General features: G+C 44.0%; 1 protein-coding gene across 1 annotated transcript in view; it reads right to left on the reverse strand.

The window, feature by feature from the left end:
* Positions 1 to 24,735, reverse strand: part of EPHX2 (epoxide hydrolase 2) — a 69,289-nt gene that overhangs the window by 20,713 nt on the left and 23,841 nt on the right. The window contains exons 5-11 of the mRNA XM_023753105.1: positions 22,587 to 22,709; positions 18,775 to 18,855; positions 16,197 to 16,292; positions 15,586 to 15,664; positions 11,557 to 11,591; positions 10,041 to 10,067; positions 1,388 to 1,474 (exon numbers count right to left, since the gene is read on the reverse strand). Coding sequence (XP_023608873.1) covers positions 1,388 to 1,474; positions 10,041 to 10,067; positions 11,557 to 11,591; positions 15,586 to 15,664; positions 16,197 to 16,292; positions 18,775 to 18,855; positions 22,587 to 22,709 — 528 coding nt within the window. The remainder of the gene's footprint in view (positions 1 to 1,387; positions 1,475 to 10,040; positions 10,068 to 11,556; positions 11,592 to 15,585; positions 15,665 to 16,196; positions 16,293 to 18,774; positions 18,856 to 22,586; positions 22,710 to 24,735) is intronic.

The raw sequence follows: 24,735 nt of genomic DNA on the forward strand, positions 1-24,735 counted from the left end.
TAAACTGCAGTATTTCTCACTTGCCTTAGATGAAGACAGACAGAGCACACACACAACTACATCTAGTGTATCAACCTTGACCAGAATATGTGAACACTGCAATTTCTCCCTAATTTTTAGCATTGTTTTCCTTCCTTCCTTCCTTCACTCACTGTGTCTCTCCTGTGTTGAGTGTAATTCCATGCTATATACTAGGGGAGAAAAAAATATAAAATCAGTATTCAAGGAGCTTATTATAACTTAATAAGGAAAACTAGACAAATACACCCATGGCTTTATTATGAGATAGACTGTGAGATAAGTGTGAGAACAGCACAAAATGCCGTGGGCTCTCAGGATAAAACATTTCTGGATCTGGGTGTCATGGAAGACCTGGTGCGAATCTGAACTTGGCATCTAGCCCAGTAGGTAGAGAAACTTTTTGGTGAATCCAATGGTTAAGAACTGAGCTCTTATTTTGCCTTTGAATGAGGAAGAGGACAGAGAGAGAAGCTAAAGAGATCAGAAAAGCAAGAGTGTGAACAAATTATAAATATTTTAGAAAATGTTTGCTTTTTCTTAGTCTTTGATCCCACTCTACCATTTGAGCTGGGGTTGAGCTGAACCTAGTTCTCCTGTGTTTCCGTTCTTATAAACTTAGCCAAATAAAAAGGAACTAGATTCGTTAGGGAAACCAGGTGGCCAGTAAGGATAATGCTTATTGAACCTGCTAAGATTCCAGGCTGAAACAGGAGGTCGGACAAGTTTTAATTTTGGTTGCCAGCTCAAAAGGAGTGTGGCTGCAAAAAACCACCCGCCTCTCTGGGTTCGAAACCCACCATCTGAAAGCTCCTGCTGCAGCTCTGAAATGCCATTCTAAGGACAATCGGGAATGATGTGACGACGATCATGAAATGCCTTTCTAACCTGACATCTGTGCAGCACATTGCAGGTTGGGTAGTCAGGTTGCCGCTTTGTGGTTGAGGACACAAGGCCTAACGAAGTGACTTGTCACACAGCCAATTCAGGGCAAAACTGGAAGCCACATTTTCTGACTCCCTGTCCAGGACTGACGTCTCTCCTGATGCTTAATTCTATAAGCCCAACACCCCTGCTGCCTTCCCGCTCCCCTCAGGGTCTACCATCCTTCTCCTGCATGCCCACTGAGTACTGTCCCTGAATTATCTGTCCCACCACCAGTAACTGGGACAGGCCTCACTTTCTAAGACATTAGCTCATTAAGCCCTCCTTGTTCATGTGTCAATGGGCATGAAGGAGCTGAGGTGCTACCTTTCCAGATAACCTATTTGTTTTCCAGACATTTTCTGGGGTTTGAGACTCAAGGAAGGATTCTAATGGGAATTCAGCTCCAGTCTTACCCAAATTCTCATTGCTCACAGCCTAATTACCTCACTCTCTCAGGGTAGAAGAGAGCCATACTCCACACCAGCATGCCACCCCAGTCGTGGCCAATGAACACCGCTTGGAGGATGCCCTAGCAAAGGATAAAGAAGGGAGGTGAATGTGGGCAGGTTTCCGGGGTGAGGTGCTGAGAGCCCCAGGCCTTGTGCTCTCCCCTGAGCCCAACCCTCAGATGCAATTCTCTCATTCACTTCCTAGGGACCCCTCCACTGATCACGCCATGTAAGGTCATTATAGCATCAGGCCTGGGGCGGCCACACTGGGCGGTGTCCACTTAGATGTCCCCAGCATACTCAGAAGTTCCAGTGGCAATTCCGCAGGACTGAAATCTGCAGAGGTCAGGGACCATGACATTTTGGCCTCATTTACTAGTGTCTGGAACCCTGCCTGGTTGTGGTACTGGAACTCATTAGTCATATCAGATTCTTCCCTTGACTCTCACACCGCTTAACAAGTGATAAATCCCACTGCGTTGAGGCTCTCTTAGCTGCCCCTCCCCTGTTTTCATTTCTCACCATGGCCTAACTGAGGATGGCAGGAGGCTGTCACTGAGTTATTATCTCAGGAATAGTACGTGTGCTCTGCAAAAGCATATTTGCAGGTCACCCTTGTTGATTTGTTTTGAGTTTGACATTCCAAATAATGTTAACTGAAGGCATTTGATTTTAGACATTTCAAAAGAAATGTAAGTTTTAAAAAGTTGTGAAACATTAGCCTATAGCAGTGGTTCTCAACCTTCCTAATGCCACGACCCTTTAATACAGTTCCTCATGTTGTGGTGACCCCCAACCATAAAATTATTTTCGCTGCTACTGCATAACTGTAATTTTGCTACTGTTATGAATCCTAATGTAAATATCTGATATGCAGGATGTATTTTCATTGTTACAAGTTGAACATAATTAAAGCATAGTGATTAATCACAAAAACAATATGTAATTATATATGTGTTTTCCGATGGTCTTAGGCGACCCCTGTGAAAGGGTCGTTCGACCCCCAAAGGGGTCGCGACCCACAGGTTGAGAACCGCTGCCATATTGAGTCAGGGAATCTCTCCAGTCTGCTTTTCCAAAGCTGGAGAAGGCTTATCAACTGATGAACTCAGTAGTACACAAAGGTTAAAGTCCCTTAGAGCAACCCCCAAACAATAAGGGATGTGAGGCAGTGGATGAATGCCGAATCTTTTCTATCCTCAAGCATGACAACTCTGTGGTCCATTCTACATGAATCTTTAGAGAGTTCTTAGCAAAACTAACTCCCGATTGTTTATAGCGGTAATGAGTTCATTAATACCTCTTGATTGTCTTTCTTTCCTAACTTGCCTCACTTTTCCCATCCCCTCACTTTTGTTTTTTGAATTGTCTCTCAACAAACTAACTGTACTCAAGTCCTTATCTTAGGTCACCTTTGAGAGAAAAACTAAAATATATGATAAAATAAATTTGGAAAATCTTCATTTAACTGTAGTTAAACATGTTTTCTTTGTTACAGGAATTTAAGAGTTTTAATATGCTAATGGTGATCACGGCTCTTCAAGAGGGGATAAAGAAATTCGGGCTTCCCAAACTTGAACTGTAAACTTTTATCCCAAGGCAACTTACAGAACTAGCACTCCCTGAAACTCATATTAGGGATGCTCTCATGTTAGGGATGCTTGATCTAAAGTTTTTGCAACTTCTCTTATTAAAAAAAAAAAGACACGTGATATTTTATTGATTTTTAGCATGAAAGGGAGAGAGAGAGATAGAGAGATAGATAGATAGAGAGAGAGAGAGAGAGAGAGAGAGAGAGAGACATTGATGTGGGAGTGAAACATCGGTCAACCGCCTCCTGCACACCCCCAACCAGGGATTGAACCCGCAACAGGGGCATGTGCCCTGACAGGGAATTGAACCATCAACCTTTAGGTGCATAGGATGATTCCCAACCAACTGAGCCACACCAGCCAGGGCCAACTTCTCTTATATTTGAATAAGAAAAATATATATTTAAAATATTAAAGGGGCTTAAGAGTAGATAGGGGAGTGAAAAGGATTTTAAAATGTATCAAAATACAAGTACCACATTTTGTACCACCATCAAGAAAAAATGGCTACAGTGCTGGTACTTAACCCCAAGATGTCCAGTGGCAGGTCCGAAGAGGGGAAATTAAATGGCTTAGACAGTCCATGGGAAACTTCCTGCAACTTCCACTGGAAGATGGAACAATGTGCTCCTTAGTTGAAAAGAGCAAACTCCTCTCACCGCACCACCCACCTCTCCCCTCTAATTACTGTGCTGGATGGTGAAATTAAACCCAGCAGGTAGGCAGCTCCTATACAGATTTCTGGAGCTATCTCATGCTCTGGTTAATTGTGTCAGCCTGCAGAGGCTGATTAGCATAATTAATCTTATCTTGTGATTACCCTGAGGAGGAAGTTCTGAATGCCCAGGTGGGATGTGGTGAATGAGTATGTCTATCTCCAAGTGACAAAGAAGCACAGGATGGAGAAGTTTGAGACCAGAGCTAGAGTCATTTGGGGGAGCTTGGAACTAGGCTTTCTGGGATAGGAGAAAAGAGCAGAGGAGGGGCAATTTGCACAGGTCAAGGCTCATGGGCCAGGATGTGCCCACACATCTGTATACAGCTGTGGAGTTCCATATCTCCTCTCTTTGCTAGGAGCTCCCTGAGAACCAGGTCTTTGTCTTCTGTATTTCTCTCATCACTTAGTTCAGTGATGGACCTCCTGTTAGTTTTGGGCAGAGTAAGATATCTATAATAATAAAAGGGTAAGATGCTCATTAGACCAGACAGCCGAACGACCTTCTAGATGTCCTTCTGGATGACTTTCCAGATGAAGCCGGGGCTGTGAGGGCCGAGCCCCTTGCATGAATTTAGTGCATTGAGCCTCTAGTTTAAGATAAGATGGGAAAAGCAAATAGAAGAGAAGAATAGGATGGAATCAGATGGAGAAATGAAAGTACTATATTAGAAAAGATAGAGGAAGATAGATGGTTAGGGAGACAGATGGTTAAGTAGATGGAAAGATGGACTGGTGTGTGGCACCTACCATGTGCCAGCCTCTGGGCTATAAAATGGCTCCCAAATGCTTTATATAGAGCATCTTGTTCAATCATCACAACCCACGACACCCATTGGCTCTCAACTTAAAGGTGCATAAGAATCACTAGTAATACTTTTTAAAATGAAAATTGCATGTAAAGAGATTTTAGTTTTATAATCTTCTCATAGGAGCTAGGAAGCTACATCATTAATAAGTAGCCAGGTGGTTTCCATGCAGTTGGTCCTAGGACCTCACCTTGAGAAATGCCATTTACTGAATAAATGAATGAATGGATGGTTGGATGAATAAATAAACATACCCTTTGAGGCAGTTATTCTAGGAATCATTTGGAAAGTAGAGACCAAGGAGCAGAGCAAGTGAGTACTTGTTCATCTCTCACTGTTAGTAATTGAGGGCATTTGTATCTGCCCTCCCTACTGTAGGAGACATTTAGAGAAGGTTATACAAGTGACTGTCCATGCTCTTCAACGCATTTTCTTAGAGTAGAAAAGGGCAGAGGCTCAAGGTGAATGTATCCAATTTGAAGAATTTCTACCCTTACTCATTCAACCAATATTTTAAGCACACACTCCATGCCAGCCATGGAGGTTGTACTAATGAACAAAAACAACAACAAAAGGACAGCCTTTTTGGAGTTTAAAGTCTAGAACAGATAGACATTAATAATCTCGCAAATACAACCTTATAAACTGCTCCAAATTTTTTTTATAAATGCCCTGTTTATGGTGTTAACAGAAGCTAAGAGTCAGGGAAGGGTTCTTATTTGCATTGTTGTCTTAAGTATGAGTCTGAGGGGGAGGGAGAGAGGATGGAGGTACAAAGATAAAGAGGATAATACTGGGAAAAACAACAACTGTCAATCAGGAATTCTATACCCATTGATAATACCTTTCAGAAATAAAGGTGAAATAAAGGACTTTTCGGACACAGAATCCAAACAATTCAGTAGAGGCAGATTAGTTACTGGAAGACATGTTAAAAGAATTTCTTCAGGCAGAAGAATAATAATTTTAAATGAAAACCCAGGGCTACATGAAAGAAAATGGTAACTACATGGTATATAATGATTTTGTCTTATATTTTATATTTCTTTAAGACATAATTGACTGACCAAAGCAAAAATAATACTCATAAAGATGTGTTATGAGGAAATCATTATGCCCATTTTAGAGACAGAAAACTAAGATTATTACAATCATTGGGGAGCTTGTTAAAATTCAGATTTATATCAAATAGATCTGAGGTGGGTGTCTAAGATTGTGCATTTCTATCAAACTCCCAGGCAATGCCAATGCTGCTGCTCAATGAACTATATTTTGACCAGTATATATCATAACGCAAATTTTGATAAATGTACACTCCTTGTACTAGGCTTGAGGCTAATAGGTCTCATGGGATACTCCCAGCAGGACTATGCTTTATTTGTACAACTCAACTCAAAAGCAAGAAGATCATAACAACTAACAACCTCTGCACCCAACTAGTAAAAGAGATAAATATGTCCAAGTTCTTTACCTTGGATTTCCAGGCCATCCATAAGTTACCTCTACCTTCCTTTATGTTTTTTATACTATGTGGTTCCACCCAGAATGGGGTGAGGGTTGGAAGTGCCATTTACATTTCTTTTTATTTTTAATTTAAATAATTTTTTCAATTACAATTGACATACAATAAAGTTTATATTAGTTTCGAGTGCACAACAGAGTGTGGAATAAACTCTCAAGACATGAATTGCTTGCTTTTTGGAGTACTGGGGGAAATCAACTTTCTTCATCCCTTTTGTCTTTATAGGAGTTGTTCTTTCTCCCTGCATGCTCTTTGTCTTCCACTGAGATGTTCATCTCAGATTTACTCATTCTACAAGGTCCAGTTAGTTCAGGCTCTTTCTCTAAGAAGTCTTCCAAGTACCCCAACCACAATGAACTGTGCTCTCCTCCATTGCATGCCATGGCTACTTATATTAACACTAGAGGCCCAGTGCACAAAATACATGCACGGTAGGGTCCCTAGAGGCTGCCGGCTGCTGGCCAGGGGCCTCCTTTTGTTCTGCGCTGCCCCCTGATGGTTAGTGCACATCATAGCGAGAGATTAAACTCCCAGTTAGTCGAACTCCCAAGGGACACTTTGCATATTAGGCGTTTATATATAAAGATCATTACCATACAGCATACTTTATATTGGAGCCATGGGCGTTACATTATCTTTCCCTATTATATGTTGAACTCTTGGAGATAATGACCCTTGTCTTCTCTGTTTTTAAACCCTTTTCCCTATAGTACTTAATACAGAGACATTCCCTAATGAATACTTGCTTAATTAGTTAATTATGGAGAAAATGTATTAGTGTCTAGAGAAAAACTTACCATCTCCTTTTGAACACAAAACTTAAGAAACAATTTGAGAAAAACACAAGACCAAAACTAATAAAAAATAACTGTCATATACTGAGAGATTATTAAATTCCAGGTACTGTGCTAAGCATGTTTCACACATTTTTATGAGGATAAAAACTCTGAGACTAGACATTACTTCTACTTGTAGAAGAGAAAACTGAGACTTAAAAAAGACAAATGACTTATCCAAGGTCACTGGTTCTGAAACGTAGATGTACATCATATTGCCTGGGGAGTTTTAATAAATATTGATTGATGCCTTAACCCCATCCCCAAATATTACGACTTCATTGGTCTGGGGTGGGGTTTGGATATCAGAGTTTTTAGGATCCCCTGATCCTAAAATGCGCCATTTCTATTTCCTGGATTAACTTGATAATCCTCATGAACCCTCATCCCAAGGGATGGCGGGTAAAACCCAAATTTAGGTTAATCACGTTACCTGCAGCTGAGGTGATATTTCAATGCCTCAAGGTCACTCAGCCTTTTTCTCTCCAGTGTTTCCAATGTCTTCCCTCTCTCCTCAGAGCCACTGCCCAGGCCCTTCCACTGAATCCTGGATTCTCTGGTCCCTTGCTGCCTGGTTCCTGGAACCTTGCTTGGCAGACAACCTGAAGGCCAGTGACTGGTGAACTTGACATCAGTGTTCTCTCACTCCAGACAGGGCCCGTGGTATGTCTCTCCCTGCTCCTCCACAAGCTACACTTCCCTCTGGGGGATCACTCCCTTTCAGCTTCAGGCCAGGTGGCCCACCCTGCAGCACCCCACCATGGATCACTTTGCCTCCAGAAGAGCAGCCCTTAAGGCAGTGATGGCGAACCTTTTGAGCTTGGAGTGTCAGCATTTTGAAAAACCCTAACTTAACTCTGGTGCCGTGTCACATATAGAAATTTTTTGATATTTGCAACCATAGTGAAACAAAGACTTATATTTTTGATATTTATTTTACATATTTAAATGCCATTTAACAAAGAAAAACCAACCAAAAAAAATGAGTTTGCGTGTCACCTCTGACACACGTGTCATAGGTTCGCCATCACTGCTTTAAGGCAAGTTCCCTGGCCATTTTCAGCTAACATCCAGGTCCCTTAAGAATTTTTTTTTAAATCTAGCTTTTTCCAGACCCCACAAGAGCCAATTTACATTTCTTTTTATTTTTATTTACGATATTATCTCAGAGTAGCTCTTCCCCTAACCACAGCAAGCCTATGACTTGGCTCAGAAGTAGCCACCCCTCTTGGATCCTAAATAGGAAGCAGGAAAAGAAAAACCCTCTTCTGTTTTCATTTTCCTCCTAAATCTACCTAAAAGCTTTCCTCTTTCTGCACTTTAGCCCAGAGAGGCTGATAAAGATACATGGGTTTTGCCACCTTCGTCATTGAGCTGCTAACTTGTTCTTCCCACCCCGCCTGCGACAGCAGGACCGGCCCTCAGAGACCTCTTCCTCTCTCACATTGACATTCCCTACTCTGCACCCTTCTCCTTCCCATGGTGGCATCTTTCTTCCCTCGTACTCTAGGACTTGAGCAGAAGAACATGATTTTCCACAAAAAGGAGAAAAAACATCTCTTTAACATTTTCAAAATATTACCCTCATTACATGAGTAAATCAAGATGTAAGTGGTATCTAATCTAATAATAGACAAACAGGGCAATTGACCGTACCTTCGCTACGCCTCCCATTGACTAATCAATGAGATATGCAAATTAACCGCCAACAAAGATGGCGGTTAATTTGCATACATAGGCGCGAAGCAGAGCAGGGAAGGCGCTGAAGGCGGCTCCGGCCGGAGCGAAGGCCTGGGTGCCGGGTGCCGGAGGAAAACCGGTGCCGGCAGCCAGGGGAAGGGAAGGCCTATTGCACAAATCTTTTCATGCAACAGGCCTCTAGTTAAGAATAGAATAAATGGAGTAGAAGTGGCAGAAAATAATAAAAAGTTTCTTAAGATAGTGAACACATTCAGGGCATAGTGAACCCTCCATTTTTTAAAAAAAGTATTGTAGTTGCAACATTAATTGTGGCATTGTGATGGGTAATTCCACTGTTAACTGTGGTAATCCACGAGATGTCAGAAGATGGATAAGCCTGTTCACAGCTCAGCTGGTGACGGGGGTATGGCTTGACTGGTGTTGACCTCAAGCAATATTTCCAAATATGAATGTCATTGCCAAAATTCACAGTCCACCTTCCAAATCTGCACCACATACCAAGTGTTCACAAATTGTATGTCTGTGGACACAGCCATCTTTGTTTCTATTAGCTGTAGCACCCACTCATGGCAATGCTGCAACTTTAAAACCAGCAAAATTGCATTTATATCAGTCACTGACATGCCATCAAGGTGAGGGAGACCAGAAATGGCAGGGCCACATGAGCCATGGAGATGGCTACATAAGCAAGCCCCAGAGGCACCTGGAAACCAGGGTTATGCTAGTGGCAGGAGTCACCACGGGATCAACTTAGACAAATGCCACCCAGGTAACTTGGCAAGGTTAGTATGAGGCATTACCACTTCAAGGGGAATGAAAACTTCTGTCCACTGTCAACCTCAATAAACTATGGACCTTGGTCAGCGAGCAGATACAGGTACATCAGTGGTTCTCAATCTTCCTAATGCCATGACCCTTTAATACAGTCCCTCATGTTGTGGTGACCCCCAACCATAAAATTATTTTCGTTGCTACTTCATAACTGTAATTTTGCTACTGTTATGAATCGTAATGTAAATATCTGATATGCAGGATGTATTTTCATTGTTACAAATTGAACATAATTAAAGCATAGTGATTAATCACAAAAACAATATGTAATTATATATGTGTTTTCTGATGGTCTTAGGCGACCCCTGTGAAAGGGTCGTTTGACCCCCAAAGGGGTTTCGACCCACAGGTTGAGAACCATTGGCCAATAGGATATTTTCCAAACTTCTTTACTCAAACAAACAGAGGTATCCTATTCCCTGGTAGATCTTTTTCATGAAACAAAAAAACAGAATAAACTCATCTCTGCCTTGGTAACTTCTTCTGGTCAACCACCCACCTCCCACTGTCCCAAAGTGTGCCTTTCCTTACTCTGCTCGAGGGCTCCAAAAGCTAACACCTTGAAAGGCTTACATCTTGTATTAATTGCCCAGACCCAAACAGAATTCTCCAAAGAGATCAGTTCAAAATTATTACTTACCAACTTATCTAGGAAGGTTACCATGTCCTAAGAAAGAAAACACAACACAAAATCAGAAATTGTATCCACCCACCTCAGCCACTTCCAGATTAGAATTACTGTGTCAGCCTTTGTTTTGGACTGAATTTTATCTCCCTAAAATTCATAGGTTGAAGCCCTAACCCTTGGTACCTCCGAATGCAACTGTATCTGAAGATAGGGTCATTAAAAAAGGTGATGAAAGTTAAAATGAGGTCATTAGGGTGAGCCCTAATCCAATGACTGGTGTCCTTATAAGAAGAGGAGAGTTAGCTCCATCAGTGTGGCTCCGTTGGTTGAGCGTCACCCCATTCAATGAGAGGTCACCAGGTCAATTCCCCATCAGGGCACATCCCTGGGATGCAGGCTCAATCCCCAGTAGTGGGTATGTAGGAGGCAGCCAATAGATGTCTCATTGATGTTTCTCTCTCTCTCCCTCCCTTCCTTTCTCTCAAAAAAATCAATTAAAAAACACATTTAAAAAAAAGAAGAGGAGATTTGGACATAGATACACACAGAGGAAAAACCATGTAAAGACACAGGGAGAAGATGGCCATCTTCAAGCCTCATCTAGAAGCCTCAAATAAACCATGCTGACACCTTGATCTCAGACTTCTAGCCTCCGGAATGGCAAGAGAATAAATTGCTGTTGCTTTAGGCACTCAGTCTGCAGTACTTTGTTATGGCAGCCCGAGCGAACTAACACAATGTTCAATCATTTCACTGGCTTTTGAGTTATCTCCCTTCCCTTTCCAGCATCCTCTCAGAAGTGGCAGAGTGGGGGAAGCAAAGACTTAGAAATTGAGGAAGGAAAAACAACCCTAGCTGGAAATTAAGCTTTTACCCATGCTCCCTTATGAGATGCAAAGGCTGCATGAGGGGCTGAATGGGGGGGAGCTCCACAGGAGTGGTGACTCTGAGATGGTGGCTTTTTATAATTTGAGTGTAATCAGCATTATTGCCAGTTTTCTGTTTCTTCCCCTTGACCCCTCCAGCCTTTGCTTTTGTTCTAAGAAGGTCTGCCCCTTTCTCCCCCTGCAAGCTCGGAGGTGAGGGTCCCCCTCCCCCATGGTGCTCTGGCCATCTTAGAATAGGAATGCCATTACAGTCACCAATCCATACAATAATCCTTAGGTCTGGCCACCAATATCTTTTACCAAAATATAGTGATTTTTAAAATTCCCAGGATGGAAAGACAATCTGGTGGAGTGACTAAGAGGAGGGATGGGGGAGCTATTGTAGGGTTCAAACCTGGCTCTACTGGCTGTTGACCTCAGGCAATGACTTTCCCTCCCTGTGACTCGGTTTCCTCTTCCATACAGCAAACATTGGCTATCATTTTGAAATGTTATCTCAACTTTCAGTAAGAATTTACACCTAAATTCTGTGAAATGATGTTTCCCTAGGATTTAAATGAGTACCCACATTTCTGTCTTATAACAGTAAAAATTCCAGGATGAAAAAGATATTACAGATATTATCCAAAGACTTTTCTTACCTTGCATAATATTTCCAAGGAATATTCTTCTATTTCTGCAATTTAAAAAAAATACATATATATATGTATCTACTTTAATAAAAGAGAAACATGCAAATTGACCGCACCTCTGTTACACCCAAGCCACGCCCACCAGCCAATCAGAGCAACTATATGCAAATTAACCCAACCAAAATGGCAGCCAGCAGCCACAGAGCTAGAGCAAGCAGGAGGCTTGGTTGCCCTGGTGATGGAGGAAGCCAAGCTTCCCGCCTGTCCTGGCCGGCTGTGGCCTCCGCTCAAGGCAACAAAATTTCAATTATAGAAGATAAATAAATCCCAGATACCTGCTTCCAGCCAGCCTCCAATGGGAGCTTGTGTGGCTGGGGGCCGTGGCGAGCCTGCAAACAGCCATCAGCCACTCACCCTCAGACCCTAATCCAGGCTGGCCAGGCACCCCAGTGGGGACCCCCACCCTGAAGGGGCTGTGGCCAGCCTGCAAACAGCCATCAGCCCCTCACCCAGGCTGGCCAGGCACCCCAGTGGGGACCCCCACCCTGAAGGGGCTGTGGCCAGCCTGCAAACAGCCATCAGCCCCTCACCCAGGCTGGCCACACCCTCATGGGGTGAGGGTCCCTGCTGGGGAGCTTGGCCAGCCTGCAAACAGCAATCAGCCACTCACCCAGACTGGCCACACCCTAATAGGGTGAGGGTCCCCACTGGGGGGCTTGGCCAGCCTGCAAACAGCCATCAGCCCCTCACCAGACTGGCCAGGCACCCCAGCAGGACCCCCGACCCTGAAGGGGCTGTGGGCAACCTGCAAACAGCCATCAGCCCCTCACCCAGGCTGGCCAGGCATTCCAGCGGGGACCCCCACTCTGAAGGGGGTGTGGCCAGTCTGAAAATGACCCTTAGCCCCTCACCCAGGCTGGCCAGGCACCTCAGCAGGACCCCCACCCTTATCTGGGATACCTTCAGGGAAAACCAGCCAGCCCCCACCCATGCACCAGGCCTCTAGCCTATATAATAAAAGGGTAATATGCAAATTGACCCTAACAGCAGAACCACTGGGAATGACTGGTCACTATGACACACACTGACGCTCAATGCAGGAGCTGCCCCCTGGTGGTCAGTGCGCTCCCACAGGGGGAGCTCTGCTCAGCCACAAGCCAGGCTGACGGCTGCCATTACAGCGGTGGTGGTGGGAGCCTCTCCTGCCTCCTCAGCAGAGCTAAGGATGTCCGACTGTAGCTTGCTTAGGCCTGCTCCCCGCTGGTAGGTGGACATTGCCCGAGGGCTCCCGGGCTGCCAGAGGGATGTCTGACTGCCAGCTTAGGCCCAATCCCCCAGGGAGCGGGCCTAAGCCAGCAGGTGGACATCCCCTGAGGGGTCCCAGACTGTGAGAGGGCACAGGCGGGGCTGAGGGACCGCCCCCCCAGCGCACAAATTTTTGTACACCAGGCCTCTAGTTTATATATAATTTGCATGATTAAAAATTACCAACAAACTAAAAGGGCCTGTTTGCCAAAAACAAATAAATAAATAAATAAATAAATAAATAAATAAATCTTATTAAATTCTTAGATTGAAGCAGTCTACTTGCTTACTTTTGTTTTTGTTGCCTGTGCTTTTGGTGTCACATCCATGAAATCATTACGGAGAAGCTTTTCCCCTATGTTTTCTGCTAGAAGGTTTAGTTTCAATTCTTACTTTTAAATTTTATTCCATTTTGAGTTGAATTTTTAAAATATATATTTTTATTGATTTCAGAGAGGAAGGGAGAAGGAGAGAGATAGAAATATCAATGATGAGAGAGAATCATTGATCAGCTGCCTCCTGCATGCTCCACACTGGGATGTGCCCTGACCGAAATCGAACTGTGACTTCCTGGTTCATAGGTTGATGCTCAACTACTGAGCAATGCTGGCCAGGTGAGTTGATTTTTTTTTGTAAGGTAAGGTGTAAGATAAGAGTCCAATTTCATTATTTTATATGTGAATATTTTGTTTTCCCAACGCTATTTGTTGAGAAGACTATCCTTTCCCTATTGCGTGTTCTTGGCACTCTTGTTGAAGAGCAGTTGGCCGTATATGGGTGGCTTTATTTCTGGGCTCTATATTCTGTTCCATTGGTCTGTGTATCTGTCTTTATGCCAGTACCATACTGTTTTGATTACTGTAGATTTAATATATTTTTAACTCAGGATGTGTGAGTCCTCCAGTTTTGTTCTCTCTGATTGATTTGACTATTGGTCTTTTGTGGAGCCACATGAATTGCAGAATTGTGTTTTCTTTTTCTGTAAAAAATGCTATAGAGATTGCATTGAATCTGTAGATTGTTTTGAGTAGTATGAGTATTTTAACAATATTAGCAATTCCAGAAAGGAAAAAGAAAAAGGAAGAAAAATTACCAAATAAATGATTCAAAAAATTTCCAAGAACTGAAAGATAAATGTATCCAGCAAAGTATATGAAAAAAACCTATATCATAGCACAATATCAGACCATTTTAGAATAAACAGATAAAGAAAAGACCCTAAAGTGTCAAGAGTAAAGAAGAAAAAATAAATGGTCACACAGAAAGGCTTATTGGTCAGAATGGCATGGGATTTCTCAGTAGCAACAGGGAAACTAGAAAGTAGTGGAACAAAGGCGTCAAAATTTTAGGGAAAATAATTTGTTACTTAAAACCTATTAACAAATTATATAAAATTTATACACAAAACATTTGAACTGGGTATGCCTGTATTCCAAATTATTATGGTTGGCTTTAGAATTCATGTTATACAAAATATTCAACAATAATTAATGTGTAAATTATGGTTTTATTTTTAAAAATTAGTTATAATTCAGGTAGGAACATAAGTCCCAGTTTCAGTTTATATGTGTTATTATTAATAGTGTATTTCTTTTACTTTTAATAGTGTTCTAGATTGAATGATAAATTATATTACTAAGTTAGGCCTAGAGGATTCAGGGAATATTGCAGTATAATGAATAGACATTTTATCTAGGGGAACAATTTAATTTAAATTGGGGGAAGCAGCTCAAAAAAAGGGTTTTAAACACCTGGGTTGGCTCACCAAGCCAACACTGCTAACAGCATAACTGATACAGGGACCAGGAGTTTTGCTGCAAACCTGGCTGTTTCAGGTTCCTGCCTCCATACCTAGGGTTCTTAAACATTTTTGGGCTGAAGACCACTCTGAAGCTGATTAAAACAATGAAAAATGCTCAGAAACCCACATGTGGTCTCAGGGGCTCACAGGCTCCCTGATACCCATCCTTGGATAGACTTCCACTGGGATCCATAAGTGCTGGGTTAAGAATGGGGCCTATAAATTACCTATGACCTAGCAATTTGACTTCTGGATATATAACCCAAAGAATTGAAAAGAGGGATTCAAACAGATATTTGCACACCCATGTTCAAAGCAGTATTATTTACAATAGTCAAAAGGTGGAGGCAACCCAAGTGTCCATTGATGGATGAACAGATAAACAAATGTGGTATATCCATTCAATGGAATATTATTCAGCCTTAAAAAGGAAATTGGAAATTGTGATGCAACATGAATGAACCTTGAAGACATTATCATAAGTGAAATGAGCGATTCACAAAAGGATAAATACTGTTTGATCCACTTATATGAGGCCCCTAGTGTAGTCAACTTCATAGAGACAGAAAGCAAAAGAGTCGTTGCAAGGGGCTTGGGGAAGGAGGAATGAAGAGTTATTATTTAATGGGTACAGAGTCCCAGTTCTGCAGGATGAAAATGCTCTGGAGCTGGATGGTCATTGCACACTCTACATCCCCACCAACCAGCAGGAGACACCCTCAGGACACAGGCTATTGGGCTTCTCATATTCATCCAGAGTAGGAGGAGCAGGGACATCTTGGACCCGAACCACATAGACCGAGGACACTGCAGGATGGGGAGGCACAAAGTCAGGCACCCTTAAAGGGCTGCCTGCTCTGACCTGGGACCAGAGGAAGACAGAGCAGTGGAGAGCTTGAACAGTCAGAAGGCATGACCAACAGCTAACCCACCATCAGGAGCAGATGAGTCTCCATAGCCTTTCATGTCCATAGCTAGTACCCGGAAACCCGCCTGGACCAGAGCTGGGATCTAGAAAACAAACAACTCAGGTACATACAGGGTAGTCTTATAGTGTTTGGCTGACACTCCCTCTTTGCTTCCTCTATCCCCATGGTCTTGTAAATGGCTCAATCCAAAGTGCCACCTGACATTACCAGGTATCTCCATGGAGCTGGAACGAGCCCACCTGGATAGGGCTGCCATGGACCACTGGTGGTAGGGTTTGTGCACTGCATCTAATGCCGCATCTAAGGGAGCACCTTTCCTAACAAAGACCTTGTATATTTCTATAATCATTACAAAGACTTCCGGGAGATGGCATAAAGTGTCTTGAAGAAGTCTGCTTTTTCTTCTTTACTCTGCAAAGGTGGCATATGGACTAACACAGCTCCGAGATCTGGAGCAATCTCCAGCCCCAACATTTCTGCGGTATCACAGCCATACTTGGGCAATAATGCTCCACTGTAAAGTTTCGCTTCTTAATGACATTCGGGCTGGGGCACACCATTAGGCTTTCTCCTTGCCTCGCCTGACTGGGGTACCTTTACCCAGTTTTCCTTACCTGGTACCTCCAAGAGAACCAGCTCTCAGGAAATCCATGGCAGAGGCACACAGGAGGGCCAGAGCCCAGCTCCACGAAATGCAGATGCACCCCGGGCTGTGGAAGAGAGAGGTGAGCAGGAAGTCACCACACCACCAGGCCAGCCAGAACCAGACCCCCCTTCTGCAGACCATCCAGGCCATTTCAGCATATATCCAGATCTTGTTTGGACAAGATTTCTAAGCCTAAGACCCCATTGCTGAAAGTTGTCTGAAAAGGGACAACTCGCCAAACTGTGCAATAAAAGCAGGTGGCTTTCACTGTAACTTATATAAGAAGCTTGAAAAGAAGATTATAATGTTGGGGGAGAAAAAACCCAAAACCAAAAGAACTTTGCATCTTCCTTAAAAGGCCTTTATACTATTGGAGTTTCTGGTGTGGTTTGTCATGTTTTCAATATTTAAAACTGGGGATCAGTTTTGTGCAGAGTGTAATATTCATGCTAACATGCAGAATACCAGGATTATTTGGTTAAAAGCTGTTTGTATCTTGAATATGAATTTTTTTTCAAGTTTGCTACAAACTTCTAGTCCTTTCCGGGCTACATGGGTGTGGCAGCGGCTGCTAGGGCTCAATATCGGTGCTCTTCTCCTGGCACATGGTGGCATTTTCCAGCTCTCCCCCCACTTCTTTGCAGTGGGTATGGCCATGTGACTGAGTTCTGGCCAATGGCATATGAGCGAAAGAAATGTGTGCTACATCCAGGCCCTCCCGTGCTTGGTCCTTCCTCTCTTTTTCTGTCTGAACCTGAATGGATTGGGCCTTGAGGAAGGTGGAACCAGCAGAAGGAAGGGCCTGGGTGCTTGAATGACTGCGTGGAGAGAGCCCACTCCTCACCCACACTGAACTGTGCTGTACAAGAAGCAGACCTGGTATTCAGCCACTGAAAACTGGGTTGTTTGGGACAGTGCTAGGCCTCCTCTGACTAGTACAGTGGGGTCTAACCAACCAAAGCAATTCAAAATATAGTCAAAATATAGCCTATCTTTCCCAATTGTACATATCTCCAACTTATTAATGGAAATGAATGAGAAAAATAATCTTCACATTATAGAAATTCATTCAGGACAATTCCATTTAGCTGCATCCCAGATTTCTCCAAGCCGGTGCTCCAAACTGGAAGTTTGGGTCACGATTTCCAACAAGCTATTTTGCTCAAGAAAACATTAGGCTGACTTTTCATAAACCCATTCTTGAACTACAATCTTTTATTAAGAATATGTTCCACTGCACTAGACTGGTAGCTCAGTTAGTTAGAGCATTGTCCCAATATACCAAGGTTGTGGGTTGTGGTCAGGGCATGTATAAGAATCAACCAATGAATGCATAAATAAGTGGAACAACAAATCAATGTTTCTCTCTCTCCCTCTCTCAAATCCTATATAATAAAAGGGTAATATGCAAATTGACTGAAGTGGAATGAATACCTACAGCCCCTCGCCCTGGCCAGCCCCGCCCCGGAGCGGGCACCCCCATCCTGATCAGGGGCGGGGCTGGCAGGCAAACCGCCCACAACCCCTTACCCCAGCTGGCCTGCCCCCTGATGGCCTCCATCGGGCTGGGCCTGCTGGACCCCACCAGTGCATGAATTTGTGCACCAGCCTCTAGCCAATAAATAAAAATTAAAAAAAGAATATGTTCCACAGTCTTGCCTTTAGTACTTGGTAAAGGGAGGGAATTTAACTTTAAACTCCATAATCCTTATATTGAAAAATGTTATAGTGCTGATGTCCACTCAAATGATCCTCATCAGCCTCTGTTCTAAATGGATCCTAACTAAAGGCCCATTTTGCTGCTTTGTATTTGATTCTGCTGAGTAGCTCAGCAAAAGTGCTTTCCCATCCTTTAAATGACATGTTAACAAAATTGCCTTAAAGCTGGAAAACGGGAAAGATCTATTACAATCCAGTTTGGGTTGCATTAGCATCCAGGGAGATGCACACAACAGCACCCCCTGCGCCTGGGCTCAGCTGGGGTTCCCCAGAGTTCACTGCTCCAGCTCTTGAGTCTGGGTGGTGGCAGGGGCAGTAAAGCAATTCTGAACACCCTTCTTCAAGGCAAAATGAGGAATCTATTGCAAGTGGTGGGATATGCATCAAGAGGATGACAAGAATAAGCCTGTCCATGGGGTTCATGAAGACACAAGGTTACAGCCCAGACCCCAGGCCCAGGCAATGAGCCCCTCACTCTTCATCAATATAGAGATGAGGTCTGAAGGGACCTTATGAAATGTTCATAGGAGGGGCTATACTGACTCTGACCCGTAGCTTCCAGTACTACTTTCTTACACTCAACTCCTACTCATCCTGTAATGCCCACTTTACCATGTCGGCTGCACCCCTCTGCCCGCATTTATGACTGCTGCTTGCACATGGTCCGTGTCTTCTATTGATTTTTGAGAAATTATGCTTGTGGGAGATATGATTTCCCTATAAACAATGGCTAGTCACTACCCTTGATATTGAACAAATGTCTCTGTGAGTCATTTTAGGAGACCCAGTTAGAGTACTCAGCTGACGGAGGGAGAGTGTTCACTTACCTTGATTGGCACATAACCATGGCTCACGTCATTTGGATGGCATGGGATTGGGAGAGGGGCTGCGACTTCTGTTTTGAGAAGCTGAAAGTAGAAGGTACACAGTGAGAGGTACAGTGAGAGAGGCGTCTTCTGCTTCCTTCCATGAGGGGTTCTCAGAGTGAGTTCCCAAAACTCCAGCGAGCTCACCTCCCACAGCCTCCATCAGGGACTGACCAACCCATCCTCCTCTCCTGCGGCACCACCATCTCATTATAAAGCTGTGAACACTGAGATTCAGAGCAATAAGAAATGTACCTAAATTTGCCATCTGAGAAAATGCCAAAGCCAGGATTCAGACTGCCTCTGTTTGATTAGAGCACAACTGGACGTCATTTCTTCTCCTTCCTTTCAGTTCCGTGGAGGCCCCTGGCTGAGTTCTGACCGATGAAATGCAGACAGAAGAGTATGGTCTGTCGGCCTAGCCCATGAAAATCCCCACCTGATCCTCTACGTCCTCTTTTCCTGATTTCCCAGTTGAGTTTCCGATGTGAACTCGGAAACCACAGATGGAAGATGGTGGGTCCTCCATCAACCAGATCCTTGAATAGCTGGGCAAAGCCAAGTCCCTGGCTGCCATCAACTGCTTTTACATAAGCAAGAAATAAATACCACTTGCTCTAAAACACTGAGATGTTGGGCTTTAGTATAATTCTTCTCTAGGGCAGTTCCTCAAGGGGTCACCCAAGCTCATGTTGAATACCGCCAGGAACACAGATTTCCCAGAACACCAGTCGTACCACCATGGTATGGCTCTATGGCTCTGTTGAAGGGTTTCTCCTCCAACTCAGCCAAAACAAAACTCTCTGTGCCTTTGTTGGTCTGCTAGGGTTGCCATAACAATGGACCATAGACTGGGTGACTGAATCAACAGAAATTTATTTTCTCACTATTTTCAAAGCTAGAAATCCTAAATCAAGGTGTTGGCAGGGTTGGTTCCTCCTGAGGCCTCTCTTCTTAGCTTGTAGATGGCTACCTGCTTGCTGTGTCCTCATGGCCTTCCCTCTGTGTGTGTCTGTCCTAATTTCCTCTTCTTATAAGGATAAGAGCCATATTGGATTAGGGTCCATCCTAATGACCTCATTTCACTTTAATTCGTTCTTTTTTTTTTTTAAATATATTTTATTGATTTTTTACAGAGAGGAAGGGAGAGAGATAGAGAGTTAGAAACATCGATGGGAGAGAAACATCGATCAGCTGCCTCCTGCACATCTCCTACTGGGGATGTGCCCGCAACCCAGGTACATGCCCTTGACCAGAATCGAACCTGGGACGTTTCAGTCTGCAGGCCGACGCTCTATCCACTGAGCCAAACCGGTTTTGGCTTAATTCGTTCTTTAAAGACCCCATCTATGGCTGGTGTGGCTCCATTGGTTGAGGGTCATCCCATGCACCAAAAGGTCATCGGTTCAATTCCCACACAGGACACATCCCCAGGTTGTGGGCTTGATCCCCAGTGTGGGGCATGCAGGAGGCAGCTGATCGAGATTTCTCTTTCACATTGATGTCTCTCTCTCTCCCCCTCCTTTCCTCTATAAAATAAAAAAAAACAATGGAAATAAACATATTTAAAGGCTCCACCTATAAGTACAGTCACATTTTGAGGTTCTGGGGCTTAGGGTTTCAACATATGGATACAATTCAGCTGATAGTCTTCTGCCTGCACGCCACTTTCTGTCCTCTGGAGTCCTAGGGGTTCAGATAACCCACCTCTTTACAGTATTCAGGTAAATTCCTGAACAAAGTGTTCTTGGGGTTTCTATAACTTATTGGTGTCAGTTTCCTGGAGACAGAGATGACAAAGGACGATGAGCACGTGTACATGAACGGAGCAACATGTTAGTGACTTCTGCTGCTCAATTTCTCATCTTTAGTCCCAAAGGTGCAACCTGAGGAAGAAGCACTCCACGGCCATGCAGTATTCTCACCTCTAAAATGGGGGAAACAGTCTGTGGAATCCACCTCCCTTTTAAACATGGGAGAGTCTGCATAGGTGTCCTCAGAGCGGGACCCAGGGTGAGCCCTCCACCTCTGTGGTGTCTAGAGAGGACCTGGGGTATGGCAGTGGGGATGGGGCAGGGGGTGGGCAGTGTGGTGCCCTCTGATGGCAATGAGCCTTGTCTGGCCAGAGGAGCCAAGACATGGACCACTGTGGCCAGTGTCCCTTGGGGACCTTCTTTTGATGTGTTCCCAGCTTCCTAGTCACTCACCAGTGATGCCCCACTGCTTCCACGGTGGAAAGGGTGGGGGTTCCTACTCTAATGGTTCTCCCATGTGTTTGTACAATTTACAAGCCTGTTCATGACTGAGTCCCACAGCCTTCCTGAGAGATAAGAGGCATGTCTCTGTTCAGAAGGGACTGATTTCCATTTTTCCTTGTATCTTCCCCACCCCCCTGAGGAGAAAGTGGGTGAGACACGCCTTCCTTTCCCAATTTTACAAAACAGGAATCTATGGCTCAGATGCGATGAGGGGGCAAACCTCGTAAATGGGACAAACAGGTGGATGCTCTGTCCCAAGTCTGGGCGCTTTCTGCTCTGCTGGGTGAGACTTCCAGGCTTGTAGAAGGACTCAATATGCTTGTGCCAGATGTTTTAAAGTTATGAAGTCATTAGCTATACATTTTTATTTATTTGTTAAAGACAAAAAGGCAATTGTTCTGAGCTAAATTGTGTCTCCTTCTGTTGAAATCCTAACCCTCAGGGCCTCAGAATATGACTGTATTTGGGGAGAAGGTCTTTAAAGAGGTGATTAAGGTTAAATGAGGTCCCTGGGTGGACCCAGGGGAGCAAGAATCCCATTTAACTGGTGTCCTTATAAGTAGAGAAGACTAGGACACACACACAGGGGAAGACCGTGTGAAGACACAGCGAGAGAGCAGCCATCCACAAGCCCAGGAGAGAGGCCTCAGAAGAAACCAACCTGCCAACACCTCAATCTTGGACTTGCAGCCTCCTAGCGAGACTGTTTGAGAAACCCAGTCTGTGCTGCTTTGTGGTAGCCCGAGGAAACGACACAATTCCCTTTAAGAAAATGGTTGTGACGCCTTTGAAATCCATCGAGCACAATCAAGTGTATGGGCTCCCTCCTCCCTCCTCTCCCATTACACTGACAACCCTGAGCAAAGCACCGCGTTATGCTAAAAGTTTGTGTAACTGTCACTCCTGGACTTGGTGGGATGGGTGATCTTAGGTAAAGTCAAAAGAGCAAAAGGTTCCTCAGCTTTGGCAGAGCAGGCTAATGGCCAGGCAGCCCCCAGGGGGTGATTAAGAACATCCTGTCCTCAGTGTGAGGGACAGATTTTACATAAAAGCCTTCCTTCAGATTGGCATGAGGGCGTAAACCAGGAGGAACCAAACAACTACACCCGAGTGCCAGTGGCATGACCTGGCACACAAGGTAAGGGCTGGGTTCCCTACCCCCACTGGGGCAGACCTAGCAGCTAGATTTTCAATATTCACTCTAAAGAGTAAAACGGGGTGGCTTTGAAAGCCCCACTCTTGTCTTGGTTCCCCTGACTCTGACTAGTACAGATTCTTGCTCTCAGAGCATCGTTTCTCTGTCCATTGACTGCAGAGAAAGCAACAAGGTGTTCTTCAAGGACTCCATGATGCTTGCACAATGGGTAATGAACTTCCACCCAGGAGGGCTACCTGGGAACCATGTCTGGAGCAATGAACTGCCTCCACAGTGGTTCTCCTCTGACTTGTTTTGTCTCATGTACCTAAACAGAGACAAGAAACAGGATATCCCACTCAGCACAGATGTGCAGTTACCTGCACCCCGGTGACTTTCTCCAGCTCTTGCAGGGCCATGTCACTGTCGTGGACGAGGATGGTGACCATTCCTAAATCACGGGCTGGCTTCAGATTGGCCCCGATGTCATCTAAGAAAACAACCTGAATCCAAATAGCATGGACACTAGCATCACTTCAACCAAAGTGAACTTCATGCATGAGAGACAACACCAAAATAAATACATTAATTTGTAAATAGTGACTATCCTATATAATAAAGAAGCAATAGCAAATTGACCCTCATGCCATAACACCGTCACAAGATGGCGGTGCGCACAGCGGGGGCAGGGCCGGCAGCTGCTCCGCGCGGCCCAGAGGCAGGGCATTGGGGTGGCACTCCAGGACTCAGGGCCATCCCACAGTATGCCAGCACGCAGGGTGGGACTCTGGGACTTGGGCAGTCCCATGGTGCAGGGGGGAGGGGGTCCCGGGTCTCAGGCAATTTTGCGTGACAGGTCACTAGTTTTACAATAATGAGATAAAGAATGATTTTTCTCTCCATGTAACTATACTCTTAAAATTAAAAACATTTAATTACAGAAGAATCACATAAACACACAGATATATGTGTTCCCACATACACCTACTGATTTCAGCCTGAATTCTGAAGCTGTGAGAAGATTAAGGAAGAATATAAACTATCAAAATGACATTAAAATTCATCTAGAAAGATCAACACATGTGAATCGACAAAAAAGTATGTCTGGAAAAGAACTGTAATACATGCAGATAAGAAAACAAAGCTATAAAAGGTTAAAAAGTAGAGTTTGGTACTAATAAAGAAATGAACCAAAAAATAATAATCAATGAGATAGAAGAGAGTCTAGGAATAGATTCAAATACAAATTACAGTTTAGCTTCTAATAAAAGTGTTATGTCTAATCGATGAAGAAAAAGATTATTTAAAGATTATTTAGCTACTAGAGGCCCGGTGCACAACATTTGTGCACTGGGGGGGGGGGGGGGTCCCTTAGCCCAGCCTGCACCTTCTCACAGTCCAGGACCCCTCGGGGGATGTCCTTAGTGCTGCAGCGGAGGCAGAAGCAAGAGAGGCTCCTGCCACCGCTGATGTGCTCCTCAGCCATGGGCCCGGCTTCTAGTTGAACGGCACTCCCCTGTGGGGGAGCTCCTGCATTGAACATCTGCCCTCTGGTGGTCAGTGCATGTCATAGCGACTGTTTGTTCCTCTGTTTGGTCAATTTGCATATTAGCCTTTTATTATATAGGATTTTACCAGTTTGAGGGGAAAAGTGGATACTCCATATCTTACTTCAAAATAAATTTTGAATGGATCAAAGGTTTAAATTTTAATAAAAATAAAGGAGTAAGAGGTTCTTAGAGTAGTAGAAGAAAGCATGGGTGCATTTATTTATAATCTTGGATTAGAGCAAGCCTGGACTTGTAAGCTGCTCCTTCAACCCCAAAGCCCTAAATGAAAATACATTTACTTATGTGCATACAAAAATTTAGAGCATTGTTATAATGCTTAACCCAGGGACTGAGGAGAGCAGAAGCAAAGTTTTAGAGAAAGACCTTCCTGGTTTCATTGGGCCTGATAAGGATTCCCAATGATGGAGCTCAGGGTTTCACTGGATCAGGTGTGGGTGAGGTGGGGCCAATAAGAAAGAGTCAGAAATGTCAGGGAAAGGAATTTAATCTTGGTCCAATCACCTTTTTTAAAATTAGAGTAGGGGAATACAATGCAAAAAGTATTTCAGAATAGATCATCTAGAGACAGGATAAAGACAGAATTAAGGGGTGCAGGGGTGCTTGGAAGACTATTGCAATATTGGAGCCCATTCCTGCTCACCCTTTGGTGGGGTGACCCTGACTAGCCTGTGGCTTTGGGAAAATCTCTCAGGGTTGACCTGTTTTTACAGGTAAACTGAGGCAGCTGGTCTAGAAGTTTTCAATAATACCTATTTTGATCAAGGTCCTATAAAAGCCACAGAGGGGGGTCAGATGCTTATCTTTGGTAGAATTTTCTAGAAAAGATGGGTAAAAAGTCCTTTAGAAGACCTGGCCTGAGAGAAGTGGAACCTGCCACTGGACCTACAACCTTCCTGCCAGGCCCCAGATAACCCCAACCTGCTCACTCCTCCTCCATTTTTCTTTTTGGCAATATCTC

Source organism: Myotis lucifugus, unplaced genomic scaffold (genome assembly GCF_000147115.1).
Source record: "Myotis lucifugus unplaced genomic scaffold, Myoluc2.0 scaffold_1, whole genome shotgun sequence".
NCBI lineage: Eukaryota > Metazoa > Chordata > Mammalia > Chiroptera > Vespertilionidae > Myotis > Myotis lucifugus.